Here is a 17,828-nt window from a genome sequence, read left to right as displayed (position 1 = left end):
ATAAACAGATACAAAGAGAATTTACCAAAAGACATTCACTAAAGTAACTTCTATAAGATATACTTCAAGAAGAAGAGGAAAACTGTAAACAACTGTAGGCCAATAAATTAGACAACTTAGATAAAATGGAAAAATTCCTAAAAAGGTACAAACTACAAAAACTGACTCAAGAAGAAATAGCACAATTTTCTATACCAAGTAAAGAGACTTAACTGGGTATCAAAACACTACCTACAAAGAAAAGCCCAGACCCAGATGGCTTCACTGGTGAATTCTATCAAATATCAATATTTAAAGAAGAATTACCATCAGTCCTTCTCAAACCTTTCCAAAAAAAAGAGGCTGAAATACTTCCCAACTCATTCGACAAGGCCAGTATTACAGACCAATACCTCTTATGAGAATGGACACAAAAAGCCTCAACAATATTATAGCAAATTGAATCCAGCAATATATAAGAAGAATCATAGACCAAGTGAGGTTTATCCCAGGAATGCAAGGTTGGTTTTAACATCCAAAAATAAATTAATATGTCATATCTATAGAAAAACAAAACACATGATAATAAATATCAATCGATGCAGAAAAGACATCTGACAAAATCCAACATCCTTTCATGATAAAAACATTCAACAATTTAAGAAAAGAAGGGAACTTCTTCAACCCAATAAAGGATAGCTACGAAAAGCCCAAAGCTAACATTACACATAATGATGAAAGACTGAATGCTGTCCCAATAAGACCGGAAACAAATCAGACAGGTCTGTTCTTGCATTTAGCATCGCACTAAAGGTTCTAGCCAAGGGCTGTTATGCAAGAAAAAGACATAAAAGGCAACCAAACTGGAAAGGAAGAAGTAAAACTATCTCTAAATGATCTTATATAGAGAAAATCCTAAGAAATTCAGTAAAAAACTATTAGAACTAATAAATTCAGCAAGGTTGTAAGCTATAAGATCAATATACAAAAACAAATTGTATTTCTATACACTTGCAATGATCAATCTAAAAATGGAATTAAGAAAACAACTTCATTTACAACAGCAAAAAGAAAACACTCAGGGATAAACTTAACAAAGTACAAAATGTATCTCTGAAAAGACTGTTGAAAGAAAAACAAAGATCTGAATAAATGGAACAGCATCCCATGTTAACGAACTGGAAGACTTACTATTATAAAGATGGCCATATGCAAGCAATCTGCAGATTCACAACAATCCCTATCACAATCTCTGCTGGCTTCCTTGTAGCACTTGGCAAGCTGATTCTAAAATTCATAATGAAATTACAAGGGGCTCCTAATAGCCAGAAAAATCTTGCAAAAGAACAATTTCAAAACTTACTAAAAAGCAACAGTAATCAAGGCAGGGTACAAGCATTAAGTATAGACATATATATCAATGGCACACAATTGACTATCCAGAAATAAACCCATACATTTATGGGAAAAAATAGTCTCTTCAACAAATGGTGCTGGGACAACTATATATCCACATACAAAGAATGAACTTGGATCTCTACCTCAAATCATATATAAAAATTAACTCAAAATGGATCAAAGAACTAAATTTAAGAGCTAAAACTCTTTGAAGAAACAGGGGAAAATAGTCATGACTTTGGATTTAGCAATGAATTCTTAGATATGACACCAAAAGCACAAACAACAAAAGAGAAAACAGACAAACTGGACCTCATCAAAGTTAAAAACTTTTTTGTGTATGGGGACAGATGGTTACTAGATTTATCATGGTAATCATATCATAATGTATGCAATGTCAAATCACTATGTAGTATACCTGAAACTAACATAATATTGTACATCAACTATATTTCAAATGAACAAGTAAAGTTTTTAAATTGCAAATATTTTACAACAAAGAACATTATCAAAAAAGTGAAAAGGTCTCTGACAGAATATATTTGCAAATCATATATCTGTTAAGGGCTTACTATCCACAATATACAGAACCCCTACAACTCAACAATGAAACAAATAACATAATTAAAAAGTGATCAAAGGACCTGAATAGGTATTTCTCCAAAGAAAATATACAAATGGGCAATAAGCACATTAAAAAATGCTCTTAGTCTTCACGGAAATGCAAATCAAAACCACAATGAGATACCATTTCATACCCACCAGGATGGCTAAAAACAAAAGGGCAGGTAACAAGTGTTGTCAAAGATATGGAGAAACTGGAAACCTGTACACTGCTGGTGGGAATGTAAAATGGTACAGCCATTTGGAAAACAGTCTGGCAGTTCCTGAAATTCCTGAGCTCCTGAGCTCCACTCCTAGGTATATGCCCAAGAAAAGTAAAAATATGTCCACAGAAGAATTTATACACATATTTATAGCAACATTATTCATAACAGCCAAAAAGTGAAAACAACCCAAATGCTCATCAAACTGATGAATGGATAAACAAAATACAGTATATCTATACAATGGAATATTATTCAGTCATAAAAAGAAATGAAGTATTGATACCTGCTACAATACACATGAACCCTGCAAATATTATGCTAAAGTGCAAGAAGCCAGTCATAAAGGACCACCTATTGAATGATTCCATTCATATGCAATATCTGGAATAGGCAAATCTATAGAGATAAAAATTAGATTAGGGGGCTTCCCTGGTGGCGCAGTGGTTAAGAATCCACCTGCCAATGCAGGGGACATGGGTTCTAGCCCTGGTCCAGGAAGATCCCACATGCTGCAAAGCAACTAAGCCCGTGTGCCACAACTACTGAGCCTGTGCTCTAGAGCCTGTGAGCCACAACTACTGAGCCCACGCACCACAAATACTGAAACCTGCGCTCCTAGAGCCCGTGATCCGCAGCAAGAGAAGCCACCGCAATGAGAAGCCTGTGCACCACAACAAAGAGTAGCCCCCGCTCACCACAACTAGAGAAAGCCCGTGCACAGCAACAAAGACCCAATGCAGCCAAAAATAAATAAATTAATTTTTTTAAGTAGATTAGTAGTTGCTTAGGGCTGTTGGGGATGAGGAGATAAGGAGATGATGGCTAAAGGGTACAGAATTTTTTTTAGGTGATGAAAATGTTCTAAAATTGACTGTGATGCTGCTTACACATATCTGTGAATATAGTAAAAACCACCAAATTGCATACTTTAAGCAGGTAAATTGTATGGTATGTAACATATCACAATAAAACTTTTATAGGAAAAAGAGGAAAGATCTGAGATATAAGAATGTTAAGCAAAGATATGGGTAAACGTGGTAGATCTAAACAAACACCTGTAAAAAATAATCCTGTAAATTGTGATTTTTTTTTAAAAAAAACAATAAGACAAATAGAGGGCAGGTAACAAGTTCTGTAAAAGATATGGAGAAACTGGAATCCTGTACACTGCTGGTGGGAATGTAAAATGGTACAGCCATTTTGGAAAACAGTCTGGCAGTTCCTGAAAAAGTTAAACATAAGTTACCACTTGACCCAGCAGCTCCACTCCTAGGTATACGCCCAAGAAAAGTTATATGACAAAAACTTATATGACAATAACTGCATATAAATTGGGAGCGATAACTGGAATTAAAGTATCCCAGATGAACTTTTTGGCCAACCCAATATTATATGTCTGTGTGGCAGGTGTTGGGGTGGGAGTGGGGGTTAAATTATTAATTTTAGTCTTTAAATATGCATGGTCAAATTGAACAAGTAACCAGAAAAATGACAGTAGCAGAATGTCTAACTCCCAAACCAACAGAGAAAAAAATGAATATAAAAACTAACAAGCAAAAGTGAACAGAAGTCAGCAAACTACAGGCCAGGGGCAAAATCCAGCCTGCCACCTGTTTTTGTAAATAAAGGTTTACTAGAACACAGCCATGCTCATTTATATTTGTCTCTGGCTGCTTCTGAGCTATGATGGCAGAGCTAAGTAGCTACAACAGAGACCAGATGGCCAAAGCCTAAAGCATTTACTCTCTGCCACCCCTGCCTTTTTTTTTTTTAATTTAAATACATGTTATTTTATGACAAAATACTTGCCTTTTTTTTCCTCCCCATTTATATTACAGTTAAAACTATATTACAGGGGCTTCCCTGGTGGCGCAGTGGTTGAGAGTCTGCCTGCCGATGCAGGGGACAGGGGTTCGTGCCCGGTCTGGGAAAATCCCACATGCCACGGAGCGGCTGGGCCCGTGAGCCATGGCCGCTGAGCCTGCGCGTCTGGAGCCCGTGCTCCGCAACGGGAGAGGCCACAACAGTGAGAGGCCTGTGTACCGCAAAAAAACAAAAAAAAAAACAAAAAAAATCTATATTACAGTTAAGATGTGTTTAGGTAGGTTATATTATCTATGAATTTCATTTCAAGATAGTAAAGGGGGAGTTACAGTATTTGCTATAGAAAAAGAGTGTTGGATCTGCTAGGACTGAGAACCATCAGTTTAGGGGTCCAGAGATCATGTAAAAGCAGAACTTGGAAAGAAGCCCTAAACACATTTTGTCAACCCCAAACCAGACCCCCTGGATATACCCTCCTCTACCTTCCAGATAAGACTCCTGTGCCTTGCCCACAGCAATCACCGTATGGGCCCTTGCAGCCCATTCCAAGCCATTGTGCACCAGTATCAGTTTTCTAGATTGGGATGAGAGCTGTGGTGTCTGGCCCTTTATAGAAAAAGTTTGCTGACTCCCATTATAGAATACTAAACGATAGTCAGAAAGCAAGAATTACACTGGGCTGCAGTCTCCTGAGCTTCGAAATAAATACAATATTCGCACCTCTCTCATTTCATCAGAGGTACAAAGCTCAATTAGATAAACAGTATTCATGAAAGAACTTTCAATAGTCTGTAGCCTAGGAATATTCTCAACCTGCTCCCCCAGCTTCAGCTTCACTTCCACCTTCTTCAGATTCCAACTAACAGAACCTAAATCCCTAAAACAAAAAAGAGGCAGACCCTTATATTCCAACACAGACAGACTTCAAGCCATGTTAGGTTAAATGCAAGCTAGTGAAGAACACGTATAATGTGGATAATCCCCCAAATGGTATGAGTGAGTGTGTGTGTGAGTGTTAGTGTGAAGTTCTGAAAAGATACATACTGTTAACAGTGGACACCTATTGCTTGTGCAGGAATAACATCACATTTTTTTTTTTTTTTTTTTTGCGGTACGCGGGCCTCTCACTGCTGTGGCCTCTCCCGTTGCAGAGCACAGGCTCCGGATGCGCAGGCTCAGCGGCCATGGCTCACGGGCCCAGACGCTCCGCGGCCTATGGGATCTTCCCGGACAATATACTCACTGCTTGAATATTTTTCATTAAATTATTTGTTTTGAGATAATTGTAGGTTCACATGCAGGTGATCCTGAGTGCCCTTTACCCAGTCTCCCCCAATGGTGACATCTTGCAAAACTATATAGTATAATATCACAGCCAGGATAGTGACATTGATACACTCCATGATCTTATTCCAATCTCCCAAGTTTTACATGTAGTCCTGTGTGTTGTGTATGTGTATTTTATCACACATGTAGGTTGATGCATCTACCACCACAGTTAAAATACAGAGCAGTTCCATCACCAGAAGATCCCTCTGTGTCGACCTTTTATAACCACACCCCCTTCCTTCCACCTCCTCCCCATCCCACAGCAACCATTCATCTTTGTCATTTCAAGAATGTCATTTAAACAGAATCATAGTGTGTGATCTTTTGGGACTGGCTTTTGTCACTCAGCACATTTCTCTGAAGATTCACCCAGGTTGTTGTGTGTATTGAGATTTCGTTCCTTTTTACTGCTCAACGGTTCCAGTTTACGTAAGCTGTTGTAGGCCACCTGTTGACAGACACTTGAGTTGTGCCCAGCTTCTAGCTATCGCAAATAAAGCTGCTATGAACACTCCTGTACAGGGTTTTGGGTGAGCCTGAGTCTTCCCTTCTCTGTGACAAATACCCAGGAGTGCAGGTGCTGGGTTATAGGGCACATGCATGTTTAGCTCTGCAAATCTAGTTTCTCTGCACCAGCATTCAGTGTTATTTCAATGTTACTATTTTAGTCATTCTGATAGTTGTGTAATGATTGCTTGAATCTCTTACAAGATTATGTTTACATATGAGGTTTAAAAATTGCAATAAAATTAAAAAGTAATCCATGCTTATTTATTACAATTTTGAAAAATATAGAAATGTGTAAAAAAGGAAGTAAAGTCCTATGCTTCTTCTCTTGAAAAATGGAATACTGATACTTATTACTAAATCAATGTACCCAAGTTGCAGACAATGCAGGGCAGTCCGTCACTCTATTCCGATAGAGGCCCCCTTTTGGGTCTCTCCCCACCTTGAGGACAGCTCTATGCCCAAGCACCTCAGCTAATTCCCTCAGGGCCCTTGGCTTTGGAAGGGACCTCCTCAAAAGCCCAACAGCTGCAGAAGAGGGAGCACCCAACCTGGGAGGGAGGGAGCACCCACCCAAGGACAAGAGTGAGGACTCTTAAAAGTGAGAACCACAGACACATCGTCAGGACCAGGACAGTTAAACTAAGGGCTCCAGGGCAGCTGCCCAGAGGATGTAGAGAAGGTCATTCTGTTTTGTTCCTACCTTTTTGTCACTTTGCTCCCACTAGAACAGTGTTCCTTAACCATTTTAGCAAAACCTTTGACAGCCCAATGAAGCCTATGGATCCCTCTCAGAATAACATTTTTAAATGCAGAAAATAAAAAACAGAGGCTTGACCATGTCAAATACCGAACTATTTTTTAAAACAAATATATTATGTAGTATTATATAACAAAATCTCAGGAGTGAAGAATATAAAGATATCATGAGATATCTGTAGCAACTACAGTGTGAAATTAAAACGTCTGATTTCTCTAAATGGCAAAGTTGGGGGTCCTGCTGACCACACAGTGGTTGTTGCCACATTCATAATGGAAGGAAACACTAATTTCAATCAGTGGTTAGTGAAAACAAAGATGTAATTTTTTTCCTATCCAAGTTCATGGAGCCCCTGAATTCCGATTTTACAGAACCGGAAAGAATGGGATGAGGCCTCTTTCCTAAGAGATTCTCCCAGGGTGACCCTTGGCCTGAGGTATGGGGAGGAAGGAAGCCAGCCACACACAACCACAGGTGGGGTCCAGGCCTAGAGTCCCACTGAGGGCTGTAAGGAGAGGAATGGTTGGCGCTAGCCTGTTCTAAGGCTGCTAAGAAGGAAGCACAGAGCAGTGGCCTCAGGTGCTGGACCCCAGTACAGGGAGGGTGGAGAGAGGGCTGAGCCCTGGGTGGCCTGGAGCCAAGTGAACACAGGGAAATCCTTCCTAGAAACTAAGTAACGTTATTACCACCCGGCCCAGTCCATCTGGAGGAAACTTTAGCCACGTTTTTTTAATCCCCAATTTTTCTGCTTTAACCATCAGGGGTAGGTACTGGGAAACACTTCTTAGGAAAACCCCGAGTTAGTGTTAAGAGCCTAAGAAGCATGCAGTGTGTTTCTGGAAGGATCTACCCACCTTTGTCAGTGCAAAAGCCACTGTGCCATCATCCTCAGTGGAAAGATCAAGCAGCCTCTGGTAAAATGCTTCATCATAAGGCCCATCTATTTGCAATGTTTTTCTGAAGGACAAAGCACAAAAAAACAGGATAACAAAGCTGCCTGGAAATCGTTTGTTAAACTGTTAGCAGTTTAAGAATCATACATCTGGTTTTAAAGAACATTAATGGATTCATCTCTTCCTGATGCTAAACTTCGTTATGAAGCGTCTTGCAAGACCAGAACCAGGAGAGCCAAGGCTGAACATCTCTTGTTTATGACAAATGGTGTCCAGGTAAGAGATGCTAGTGAAGGGGTGCTAGGGAGGAAGCGAAGCCAGGCCTGGGCAATGGCCCCAGCCTCCACCACATGCCACAGGTGTGGACCCTAGCAACCCCCATCAAGATGGCCAGGAGATGGACAAGGCAGTGCCTGAAGGCCAAAGCCCAGCGGCGGCTGGGTGAGCACGGCTCACTGGCTGCGGAGCAGCACTGCCCCCTGCAGGCTCAGCCCAACTCAGGACATGGAGCTGCCTAATGCAGGGTTGTCAGGTTCACAAGATGTGCTTTTCCTTTCTAGAAATGGGCAAATGACCACTGATCTGGCAGGACCCTGGTCCTCCTTCACATGGCACTGAATCTCTGGGCCGAGCCTGGCATCTGGGGGCAGGGAGGGGAGGTAGCTGGGGTGAGTCATCCTCCTGGGAGGCCAATGCTGTCCTCCCACTGGGCTGACCTGCTCCCCTCATCCCCATCTTTCCCTCAGGGCTGCTGGGGCCCCATGTGGGCCCAGAAAGGGCAGGGGAGCCCTGGACCTGGGCCTCACCTCTCCTCAGGAAACTCCTCCAGGTACCGCTCAACCCGCCGGTACAGAGGGTAGAGGCCTTCGATGTCCAGCAGGTCCAACATCTGCACCTGGAGGGTTTTGTACAGAAGACAGCCCTTCGGTAACCCTGAGCGCTCCGGGGTGTTTTTTCCTACCAAGAACATCAGGGGAAAATGAGAGGTTTACTGTCAAGGACTAAAGAAGGTGGCGGGCACAGGCCGCACCCTGCCTCACGGAGCTGCTGGGGCTGGGACAAGCAGACGTTCAGGACCAGGCACAAAAGAAAGGGAGGTGACCCACACCTCACTCTGTGCCTCTCCTTCCTCTCAACATCCTTCAACCTCCATCACACCAGCCCAGATCTGAATTTAGAGAGATGACCCTCAGTCTAAATAAGACAAGACACAAAATTTAAAACGACCATGTTGACATCTCCAAAACTGCAAGACTGCATCTGTGGAGCCCAGAGCCACAGCCCGTACTGAGAGACGAGTGACCACACTGAGCAGGGAGCTGTCATGGCAGGGATGGTGCGGAAACAAGGTCCATTCCACACTCGAGCATTCTCAGGCCCCTGCCATGCACCGGGGACCTCGAGGGCTGGGGAGACAGAGTCCCAGCCCATTTATCCCACCCTTCAAAGAAACAGCCATGTCCTATGAACAAACAAATATATGAGTATGGGTCCAAGTCACAGGGAGCAGCTGTGGCCATGTGCAGTTCTGACACTGACCTCTGACCTCCCCTACCTCTGGCAAAACATGCTCAGTCATGTAAGACAGAGTGAAAGTGCATAGGCCCAACTAGAAGGGATTTGTTAAAATTATAGGCTATTCATACAGTGGAATATCTACCTCATGGTCAATAAAATTGCAAAAAATACAACTGCTGATACAGATACAGATTTATACTAATCAGGCAAAAATATCAGGTTACAAAATAGTATGTAGAACACATTGCACATCCCATGGGTCAGGTTTATGTCTGTGTACATACGCAGGGAAGGTCTGGAAGAAAAGTCCACAGGTGTCAACAATGCCTCAGACCAGTGTCCATCTGTGTGTCCTTCCAAACACGTTCCATCTACTTAGCAGTTAAGTACCCAAATATGGGCATAAGTTTACCAAAATTGTCTGAAATGACTAGGTATCACTTTTGCAACAAGAAAAATACCCACAAAATTCATTTGTACTAAGAAAAATGCGAAATGGGGGACAGAAGAAGGGTGATTTGTGCTTAGGAAGCTGTATGGCAAAACAGTAGCACCTAAAATCCACGCAGGAGCAGGGCTACCATCTTCCTATGTCACATCCCTACGGCCATCCTCAGAGGCTCTGAGAACCCACAGGGATCATCAGCACAAAAACTGAATAATCTGAATCTTCCTGGTTGGCCCCTCAACATAAGCTTCTGGCTATGGCTCCGCATGCCACATACTTGAGTGTGTTGTGGAGCCACCAGCAGGCGACAAAGGTGGCAAACGAGGAGGCCATGAACATTCATGGCAAAAACCCAAATCAGTCACGGATCGCCCTGAAGTCTGGATGCCCACTGAGTCAAAGTCAGCCCACAGCAAGTCTGTGAGGAATGGGGCCTTGAGAAGGAGGCACCCAGAGCCACAGGTCCCTCACGTCTGTGTTCACAACTTGTCTGCAAACTGCCACCCACTGAGGCCACCCACCTGCCCTAAAGGGCCTTGCACTGTGGGACTGCAACATTCTGGGCCTCAATTCTTCCCATCTAAGAAAAAGGCCAAGGAAAACCTATCCCCTGGGTTGGAATGAGATGGAACAGGACAATGTAGAGAAAACACTCAGCAAACCACAGAGGATGCACAGATGTGTGGGACGATATCTAGGGAAAACCCTATAGCCCAAATGTATGCTGCAACTTATAAACCCAGATAGGAGATGAGAAAGGCAGTAACCCCACCTGGGGCTGAGAGACAGGGAGGCCCAGCTTTGGGGAGCCCTGACAAGACTGAGGCTGCTCCCACAGAAGCTCCGTGAGGCCAGGCAGGACCTTCGCAGGCCATGCCACAGGCTCTGCTCCCCCTGCACCCAGCCCACCCACCAGGCCTACCTTGGCAGCGCAGGCTCCTGCTGAAAGGGCTGGCTTCACAGACGGGTGGGCCCCGCAGCCCAGGCCCCGACCTGAGGGCGCCCGCCCGGCCCTTGTCCGAGCCACTCAGTAGCACCCGTGTGATGACACGCACCAGCTCCCGGATCACGGCCCTTGTGCAGTGGGGCCCACTGGCCAGGCCATTGGATGGGAAGAAGAATGGCTTCAGGTGGTGTGCAAGTTCACTCCAGTCAGCCACAGGGCTGCGGGCATCTTTACAACCATAAATCAGCTCACCATTCTTCAGGAAGGGAAAGAAACAGGGAAACGTCAACTCCAACAGGCCAGTAGGAAGACACCTCCGTCCCCATCCACTAGACAGGCCAAAGGACCGGACATTTTACATGCCCCCATTTGGGGTCTCGGCATACTGCAGCCCTCTGGGGAAACCCACCCTCATGTACCATGTCACTGACCAAGAGAAAAATCCCACTGGAACATGAAAAAGGAGAAAAGTTCTCAAGAACCAAAGATCAGAGCCCTGGGTCTGAGATACAAACCTTCAGACCAGAACACCTGGGATGTTAGCAAGCTCAAGCAAACTCAGCCCAAAGCACAAACTCCCAAAGGCCCTAGCCTGTTACGCAAGAGGCCAAGTGACACTACTGTGCTACTGAGGGACACACGGTGTCATCTGACCCTGAGCAAACTTCTCGGCCAGTGTGGACATCGGCCGCCAGCATCCCAGAGGGCTTCTGTCCTCTGCGAAAGACTAAGCCAGGCTCCAGCCAGGGTGGGTAAGGCCAACAGCATCACTAGTGTAGAAATCTTCATCTTTGAGGCCATCCTGCCTTCTAAAACCAAGTCCAGCAAAGAAATTCCTTATGGCACCAATGTTCCCAGGGCTACATGAAAGGATGCTCAGTGGGTACAACCCTGTGACTTTTACAGGGGTCTGCGGTATCTAGGAGGAAAACCCCTAAGGAAATCCTGGTCCCCACACCCTGAGCATCAGCCAATCCCAGGGGAGTGATGAATCCCTTGCCCCTAGTTTCCCTGTCTGTGAGACAGCGTGGTCAGCAGCCTCCAGGTAGGTCCCCAATGGCCCCCATCCCTTGACACTCATACTCTGTAGTCCTCTCTGCACTGTGGAGGTTTGGTCTGTGTGACTGAGAATACGAGCAGAGCAATAGCATACCCCCAGCAAGATTAAGTTATAAAAGATGCTGTGGCTTCTGTCCTGATGACTCTCTTCTCAGATCACAGCAGCCGCACTGAGCAGCCCCGTGGAGTCCCACATGGCCAGGAACTAAGGCCTTCTGCCAATGGCTGTGGCGGCGCCATCCTAGGAGCAGAGCCCTGGCCCCAGCTGAGCCTTCATATGGGATGCAGCCTCAAGAGGGACCCTGAGCCAGAACCAGCTATGATGCTCCTTAATTCCTGGCCACAAAAACTGAGATGATAAGTGGCTGTTATGCAGTAGTAGATAATACGATGAGGACGATCCCTGCTCTGCCCCCAGGTGGCAGATGGGGGGTCAATTCAACCCAGTTAGAAGTGTGGACTGGACATTCCTCCCTCAGCAAGTTCCCGGGATTCAGCAGCATGATGCCTCCCCTGGGAGCCCCCAGTTAGCACCATCAGAGTTCACAGATGTGGGTGTCCAGGGAGATGGGAACACCACTGTGGCCACTGCTGGCCAAAGGACCAGGGGAAACCAACAAGACATGCTGACCCTTGAGATGGCCTTACAGAGGGAGGAGGGTGCGCCAGGCAAAGGAAAAGCAGGAGCTCCCAGGAGGAAAGCAGGCCAAGATGGAGTACCAAGCCAAAACCAGTCAACATGGGTTGCAACCAGGAGGTAGGGCCAGAGTTTGGTTTGCGGTCCAGTGCAAGGGCAGCCTTAGCCTACCGTGAAACTCTCTCCTCCAGGCCCATAAGCAGTTGAGTGACCCCTGGACAACAGAAGGTCTCTTCTCCCCAGTGTGTGGAATCCAGGTAGATGGGCATTTTACATATACAAATATGGTTGCTCAAGCACCTCATGTGACATTTGGCAGAGAGCTATCGTCTTGGGCTCTGTGACAACCCCGCATGTCTCCCACATCTCACAAGTGTCCAGTATTAGTGGACAGAGCCACAGACTTGGAGTCTGTGCACAACATTCAGACAGACAAGGAGAAGGCTCCAACAACAGAAAGCACGGTGGCAGCACCGACCGTGGCCCACGTGGAATTTCACAACAAGGGAAGGCGTGAGCTTCAGAACCAAGAGAGCTTGCTCCTGAGGGATGCTGGCACTTGCAATAATGTACTGACTTGCTCCGGGGATTATTTTAAAAAGCCATTCCGTGTCACTTCTTTTAATCCATCTCTTTTGAAACTATTATCTCAACCTCTGGATTTTCTTCCCCCAGCTGAGTTCAACAGAAGTAGCAGATAGCCAGGGTTCTCAGTCCCAGGTCCCAGGCCCCAGGACAGGTCAGCTCATCCAGGGGCCAAGCCAGACTCACCACTCAGCTTAAGTGTGGGCCAGCCTAGGCGGGGGCAGTCAGAAAAGGGTCCATTTAGGACAAAATGCCAGCCTCATTATAGGTTCCAAATAAATCCCCAGATGAAAGGGAACTTATCTTTAGGATTTAAATATACAATTCCTGAAGTCTTTATAAGATTTAGAAATAAAAACTGATTTTAAAATGTCCTCTTTTTCTAGATCTGGGAAGGTGGAGGCAGACAAGGTAAAGTTGATTCATTCTGACCAGATTTTTGAACCATGGGGGGAAGCAAGGCAAGAATAGGCTTCCCTCCCAACTCCTCTGAGCCCACTTCTGAGGGGCATCCAGTGTGCAGAACAGCACTATCCACACGGAGCAGGACACAGAGGGCACAAGGCTGTCCACACCCAACAGCCCTGCTACTCCACACAGATCCAGAGCCTGTGAACCTGGAGCCTGTCACAAACTCTCGCTTATATGTCATACTTAATAAGAAGATAACCAGGACTGGGGGCAGTCAGTGGTAAGCAGAAAAGGAGGTGGCCAGGGGGATCCCAGGGGACACATTTCCAACACAGGCCACACCAAGCCCTCCTTCAGATCTGGGCCCCTCCTCCCCTCTCCCCGCACCCCCTCTCTCCACACTCCTGTCCCTCAGCCTCTCCTCCTCCTCCCGCTAGCAGCAGGCCAGGGGACCACAGGGCCTCAGCAAGTCTGGTCAGGGTGCCGGCAGCAGGTGGCAATAAGGAAGCAGAAGGTGCCAGTGCCAGATGGTGAATATTCTGCATGCAGAACCGTTCCCACGATCAGGATGCAGGACTCTGAGAACTCACTAGTTGACAAGGAGATCCCCAAATTATAAGCTCCCTAAGTTACTCGGGAGGAAAGGCACAGGTGTGGCCACCCTCTAGGATGCCCTGCACCAGCTCCTGTTCCCATCTCAACCACACAGGCTCCTGGGACGCAGTCAGGGCCATCTTTCTCCAAGAACCAGAGTCAGGGTCTATGTGTCAAAGGAGCCCGAGGCCACCCAGTGGTCAAGGAGTCACCAGCACACATCCCAGGAGTCCCAGGATGACATGCCCATGAAATGAGGCTTGGAAAAAGGACCCAAAGTATCATGCTAAGCCAGCCCCAGCCCAGATGCCCTCGTCTGCAAGGTCACAGGGCCCTGTAAAGGACCAAAGCACCATGGGTTCATCCAGCTCAGTTCGGACACCAACAGGCCCCACCCTAAAAGTGCCATAAGACAGAAGCAGCTCTTACCTTAAAGATCTTTAAGTTGTTCTGTGCCTCCTGTAACAAGCTTTTCAAAGCAAAGTACATTCTCTGTTTATTTCTAAAAAGAGAAAGTATTATTGACAGAATTAAAGCAGACTTTGCAGAGAAAGTATTATTGACAGAAGCAGACTTTGCATTCACCTGCCCGTGGCTCAGGGGACATGCCCAAGAGCTGCCACTCGAGGTCTCTGAGCTTTGCAGATTAAGGAGCTGCATTCTCCCCAGCCCTACTCACAGAGGTACCCCCATCCCTGCCCCTAATCCCCACCCTGCTCTCTGCCCCTTCCTCTGGCAATACCTTCCCAGCCACTGGCTCCCACAGGTAATCTGCAGGAACCTATGGAGGCAACACTGACCCTAGGCAAGAACCCTGGGCCCTGCTCAGGGCCCTGGCTATCTGTAGTCAAGTAGCCCCCACCTCACAGAATGCGGCCCACTCCCACCCCCCACCAAGAAAGTCAGCACTAGGGACAAAGGAGAAGCATTCACTTACCCTGAGTAGAGATCAAGGGGACAATATTTACTTATCTGCTTCCACTTCCCAGTTGCTACCTGTTAAGAAACCACCACATGGTATCAATGAGTGGACTGGGGGAGCACTCCAACTCTAACACACAAAACAGCCCAAGTGACTGTGAGATGACCAAGGCAGCTGAAGGGCCCAGCAGATGGATGACACCACCTCCAAGTGCACATCACTAGCTGGGGCAGGGGGCTTGACTGTGAGCCCAGGAAATTTCGGCCCTCCTCTGAGAGCCTCACGTAGCTGCCAGCCCCTCCACATGAGCAGAGAAGCGGCAGCAAGCACCTTTATAAGATGACATGGCTGAATTTTGGTAATCAGATGAACAAATCTTTACAATTATAATATCCAGAAAGGGGAGGGTGCACCCAACTAGCAAGTTCATGTTGTCAGCGAGGAGATAAATTGGTACAACCTTTTGAAAGACAACTTGCTGGTTTCCATCAAAATTTTAAATGTGCGTGCCCCCTGATTTGGCAAATGTATGAGGAATCGCTGGGTCAAGGATTCACTGCGACCTAACTGTGACAGCAAGACCTAGAAACAACTAAATAAATCAAAGGACATCTGCTCGTATGGGCCAGGACACAGCAAGTCACATGTTGAATGAAGGAATGAATAAATAATATGCAGCCACTAACAGAAAGAGGCAGAGCTCAAAATCACCAATATTTATTCAAGGGAAAAGCAATTGGCAGAACAATGCATATGAAATCACTTTTGCTTAAAAAAAAAAAGGATATGTGCATCTATACATGCCATGTATCTAAATATGCACTGAAAAAGCCCTGAAGGATACACAACAATCAATCTCCAAGGATTATTTAAGTGAAAAAAGCAATTAGCAGAACAACAACTTATGGCAAGACTCCATATTTGCTTTATGAAAGTGTATGTGTGCACACATGCACGTGTGAGCACACATGAGAATATGTGTATGGAAAGGCATCACATCACTTCCACTTGAATAACACGTATATTTTTGTTGGCACAGAAAGAAGTCTGGAAGGACATGCAAACTGACAACGTGAGTTACCTCTGGGAAGGCAGGAGACCTAATTCATAAAATTACATATTTTATCAATTAAACAAGCAGGTATTATTTCATAGCAAAAAAAAAAAAAAACAGTTCTTAAAAATCCATCATATATGTTGAAAATGAATCGTAACAATGAAAACCATCTCCTAAAGGGAATGGCTCACATACCTTCTTTTTCCTAAGAGCCTAGAAAATTATAACCCCACAAAGAAAAGATGGACTAAGGACCTCTAGAAATTCTCTCCCCCATAAGGGCAAGGGGAAAACTGGCAAAAACAGTCAGGATCAAAATTTTCAGAAACCAGAAAATTAACCTAAGGCTTACAACAATCTGGAAAGTATTATACAAGAAAAATGGCCATATCTAAATAAGAACAGTGAGCTATGTGGCACTTTTAATGCCTTATTCTTACCCCTTCTGTCTAGCACCAAGGGAACCCTAAAAACCAACATCCCCAATCACAGTGAAAACAGAAGTGTGGCAGCCACTGGAGAAGGCTAAATGGTGTAGGAGCTTCTCCAAAGCCTCATTTCCAGAGAGTGGTCATTATTTGACCTGTCTCTTGGTTTCCTGTCTTCACTTACTTGACTCAGAGCTAACCAACTACAAAAGGGGCATTTTCGGGCTTCCCTGGTGGCGCAGTGGTTGAGAGTCCGCCTGCCGATGCAGGGGACACGGGTTCGTGCCCCGGTCTGGGAAGATCCCACATGCCGCGGAGCGGCTGGGCCCGTGAGCCAAGGCCGCTGAGCCTGCGTGTCCGGAGCCTGTGCTCCACAATGGGAGAGGCCACAACAGTGAGAGGCCCGCGTACCGCAAAAAAAAAAAAAAGGGGGGGGGGATTTTCCCCCAGGGACATTTGTGAAAAATATTCAGAGGCAACTGTTTTACTTCATGACTTCCTGAGATACTGGTTAACAGTTGTAGCAAACAATAGGCTAACCTAAAACTAAAAAGAAAAAGCAGAGGAAGGACATGTACACAGGGCTTTGAAAAGCTCCAGTATATCCTGGGCATCTAGGAGGCCATGCACAAGCTCCAGAAAGACCTGAAAAGGCCACCACCTTCTGGTGATCTGAGGCTCTGCAGAAGTGAAGGCTAAGGCAGAGCTGCAACCGCCCTGCTAAGTGTTGATGGCAGGCCCCAGTACACACACAGAGCCCCTCAGTAATGCCTGGGAGACTTAATGGTATCAGGCATTTAAGAAATCTCTGTTAAACCATTAGCTGCTCACCTAAGCTAATGGAGCATCAGAGGCCACAAACAACAAAGCACAGACTTCTCAAACTTGGCAAAGAAAAATCACAAAACAATAACAATTACAACAAGCAGCAACAACAAATCCTAGAAAGGTTGTAGAAACTGATTTCCAGAGTGGTCACGTTGTATTACTTAAAATGCCTGTTTTCAACAAATCATTACAAGACATGCAAAGAAACAAAAACGTATGGTCCACACCCAGGAAAAAAACAATCAATAGGCTGTCCCTGAGAAATTCATACATTGGACTTACTTGACAAAGACTTTAACTCAACTATTTTAAATAAGCTTTAAGCTAAAGGAAACCAAGGACAAAGAACTGAAGGAGACAAGGAAAACAATGTATTAACAAACAGGGGATATTAATAAGGCTAGAAATTATAAAAAGGAACCAAATAGAAATTCTGTCATTGAAAAATACAATAACTAAAATGAAAAAGTCACAAGGGCTCAACAGCAGATCTGAGTAGGCAGAAGAAACAATCAGTGGATTTTAGGATAAAGTCCAAGAGTTCCACACCTAGACACATCATAATAAAACTGTTCAAAGACAAAGAGAGAGAGAATCTTGAAAGCAGGCAGAGAGAAGTGACTCATGATGTACAAAGGATCCTCCATAAGATTAACAGTTGATTTCTCACTGAAAACCATGGAGGCCAGAGGCACTGGGATGGCATACACAGTGCTGAAAGAAAAGACTATCAACCAAGAAGTCTTGCCTATAAAATTATCCTTTCAAATGAAGCAATAATTAAGACATTGCCAGATAAACAATAACTTAAAAAATGTGTTGCTAGAAAACCTGCCCTACAAGAAATACTAAAGGGAAATCTTCAGGCTGAACTA

At 45.2% G+C, this 17,828-nt stretch overlaps 1 protein-coding gene across 2 annotated transcripts in view; it reads right to left on the bottom strand.

Annotated features, from left to right (window-relative positions):
* The window catches only part of LOC115847431 (inositol-pentakisphosphate 2-kinase), a 155,050-nt gene that overhangs the window by 10,174 nt on the left and 127,048 nt on the right, over positions 1 to 17,828 (bottom strand). For both annotated transcript variants that reach the window (XM_060301182.1, XM_030847222.2), the window contains 5 exons: positions 14,656 to 14,714; positions 14,148 to 14,220; positions 10,409 to 10,688; positions 8,327 to 8,477; positions 7,482 to 7,584 (listed from right to left, as the gene is read on the bottom strand). In XM_060301182.1, coding sequence (XP_060157165.1) covers positions 7,482 to 7,584; positions 8,327 to 8,477; positions 10,409 to 10,688; positions 14,148 to 14,220; positions 14,656 to 14,714 — 666 coding nt within the window. The remainder of the gene's footprint in view (positions 1 to 7,481; positions 7,585 to 8,326; positions 8,478 to 10,408; positions 10,689 to 14,147; positions 14,221 to 14,655; positions 14,715 to 17,828) is intronic.

Source organism: Globicephala melas, chromosome 6, assembly GCF_963455315.2.
Source record: "Globicephala melas chromosome 6, mGloMel1.2, whole genome shotgun sequence".
Lineage (NCBI taxonomy): Eukaryota > Metazoa > Chordata > Mammalia > Artiodactyla > Delphinidae > Globicephala > Globicephala melas.
This window is presented reverse-complemented; position numbering and strand designations above follow the sequence as displayed.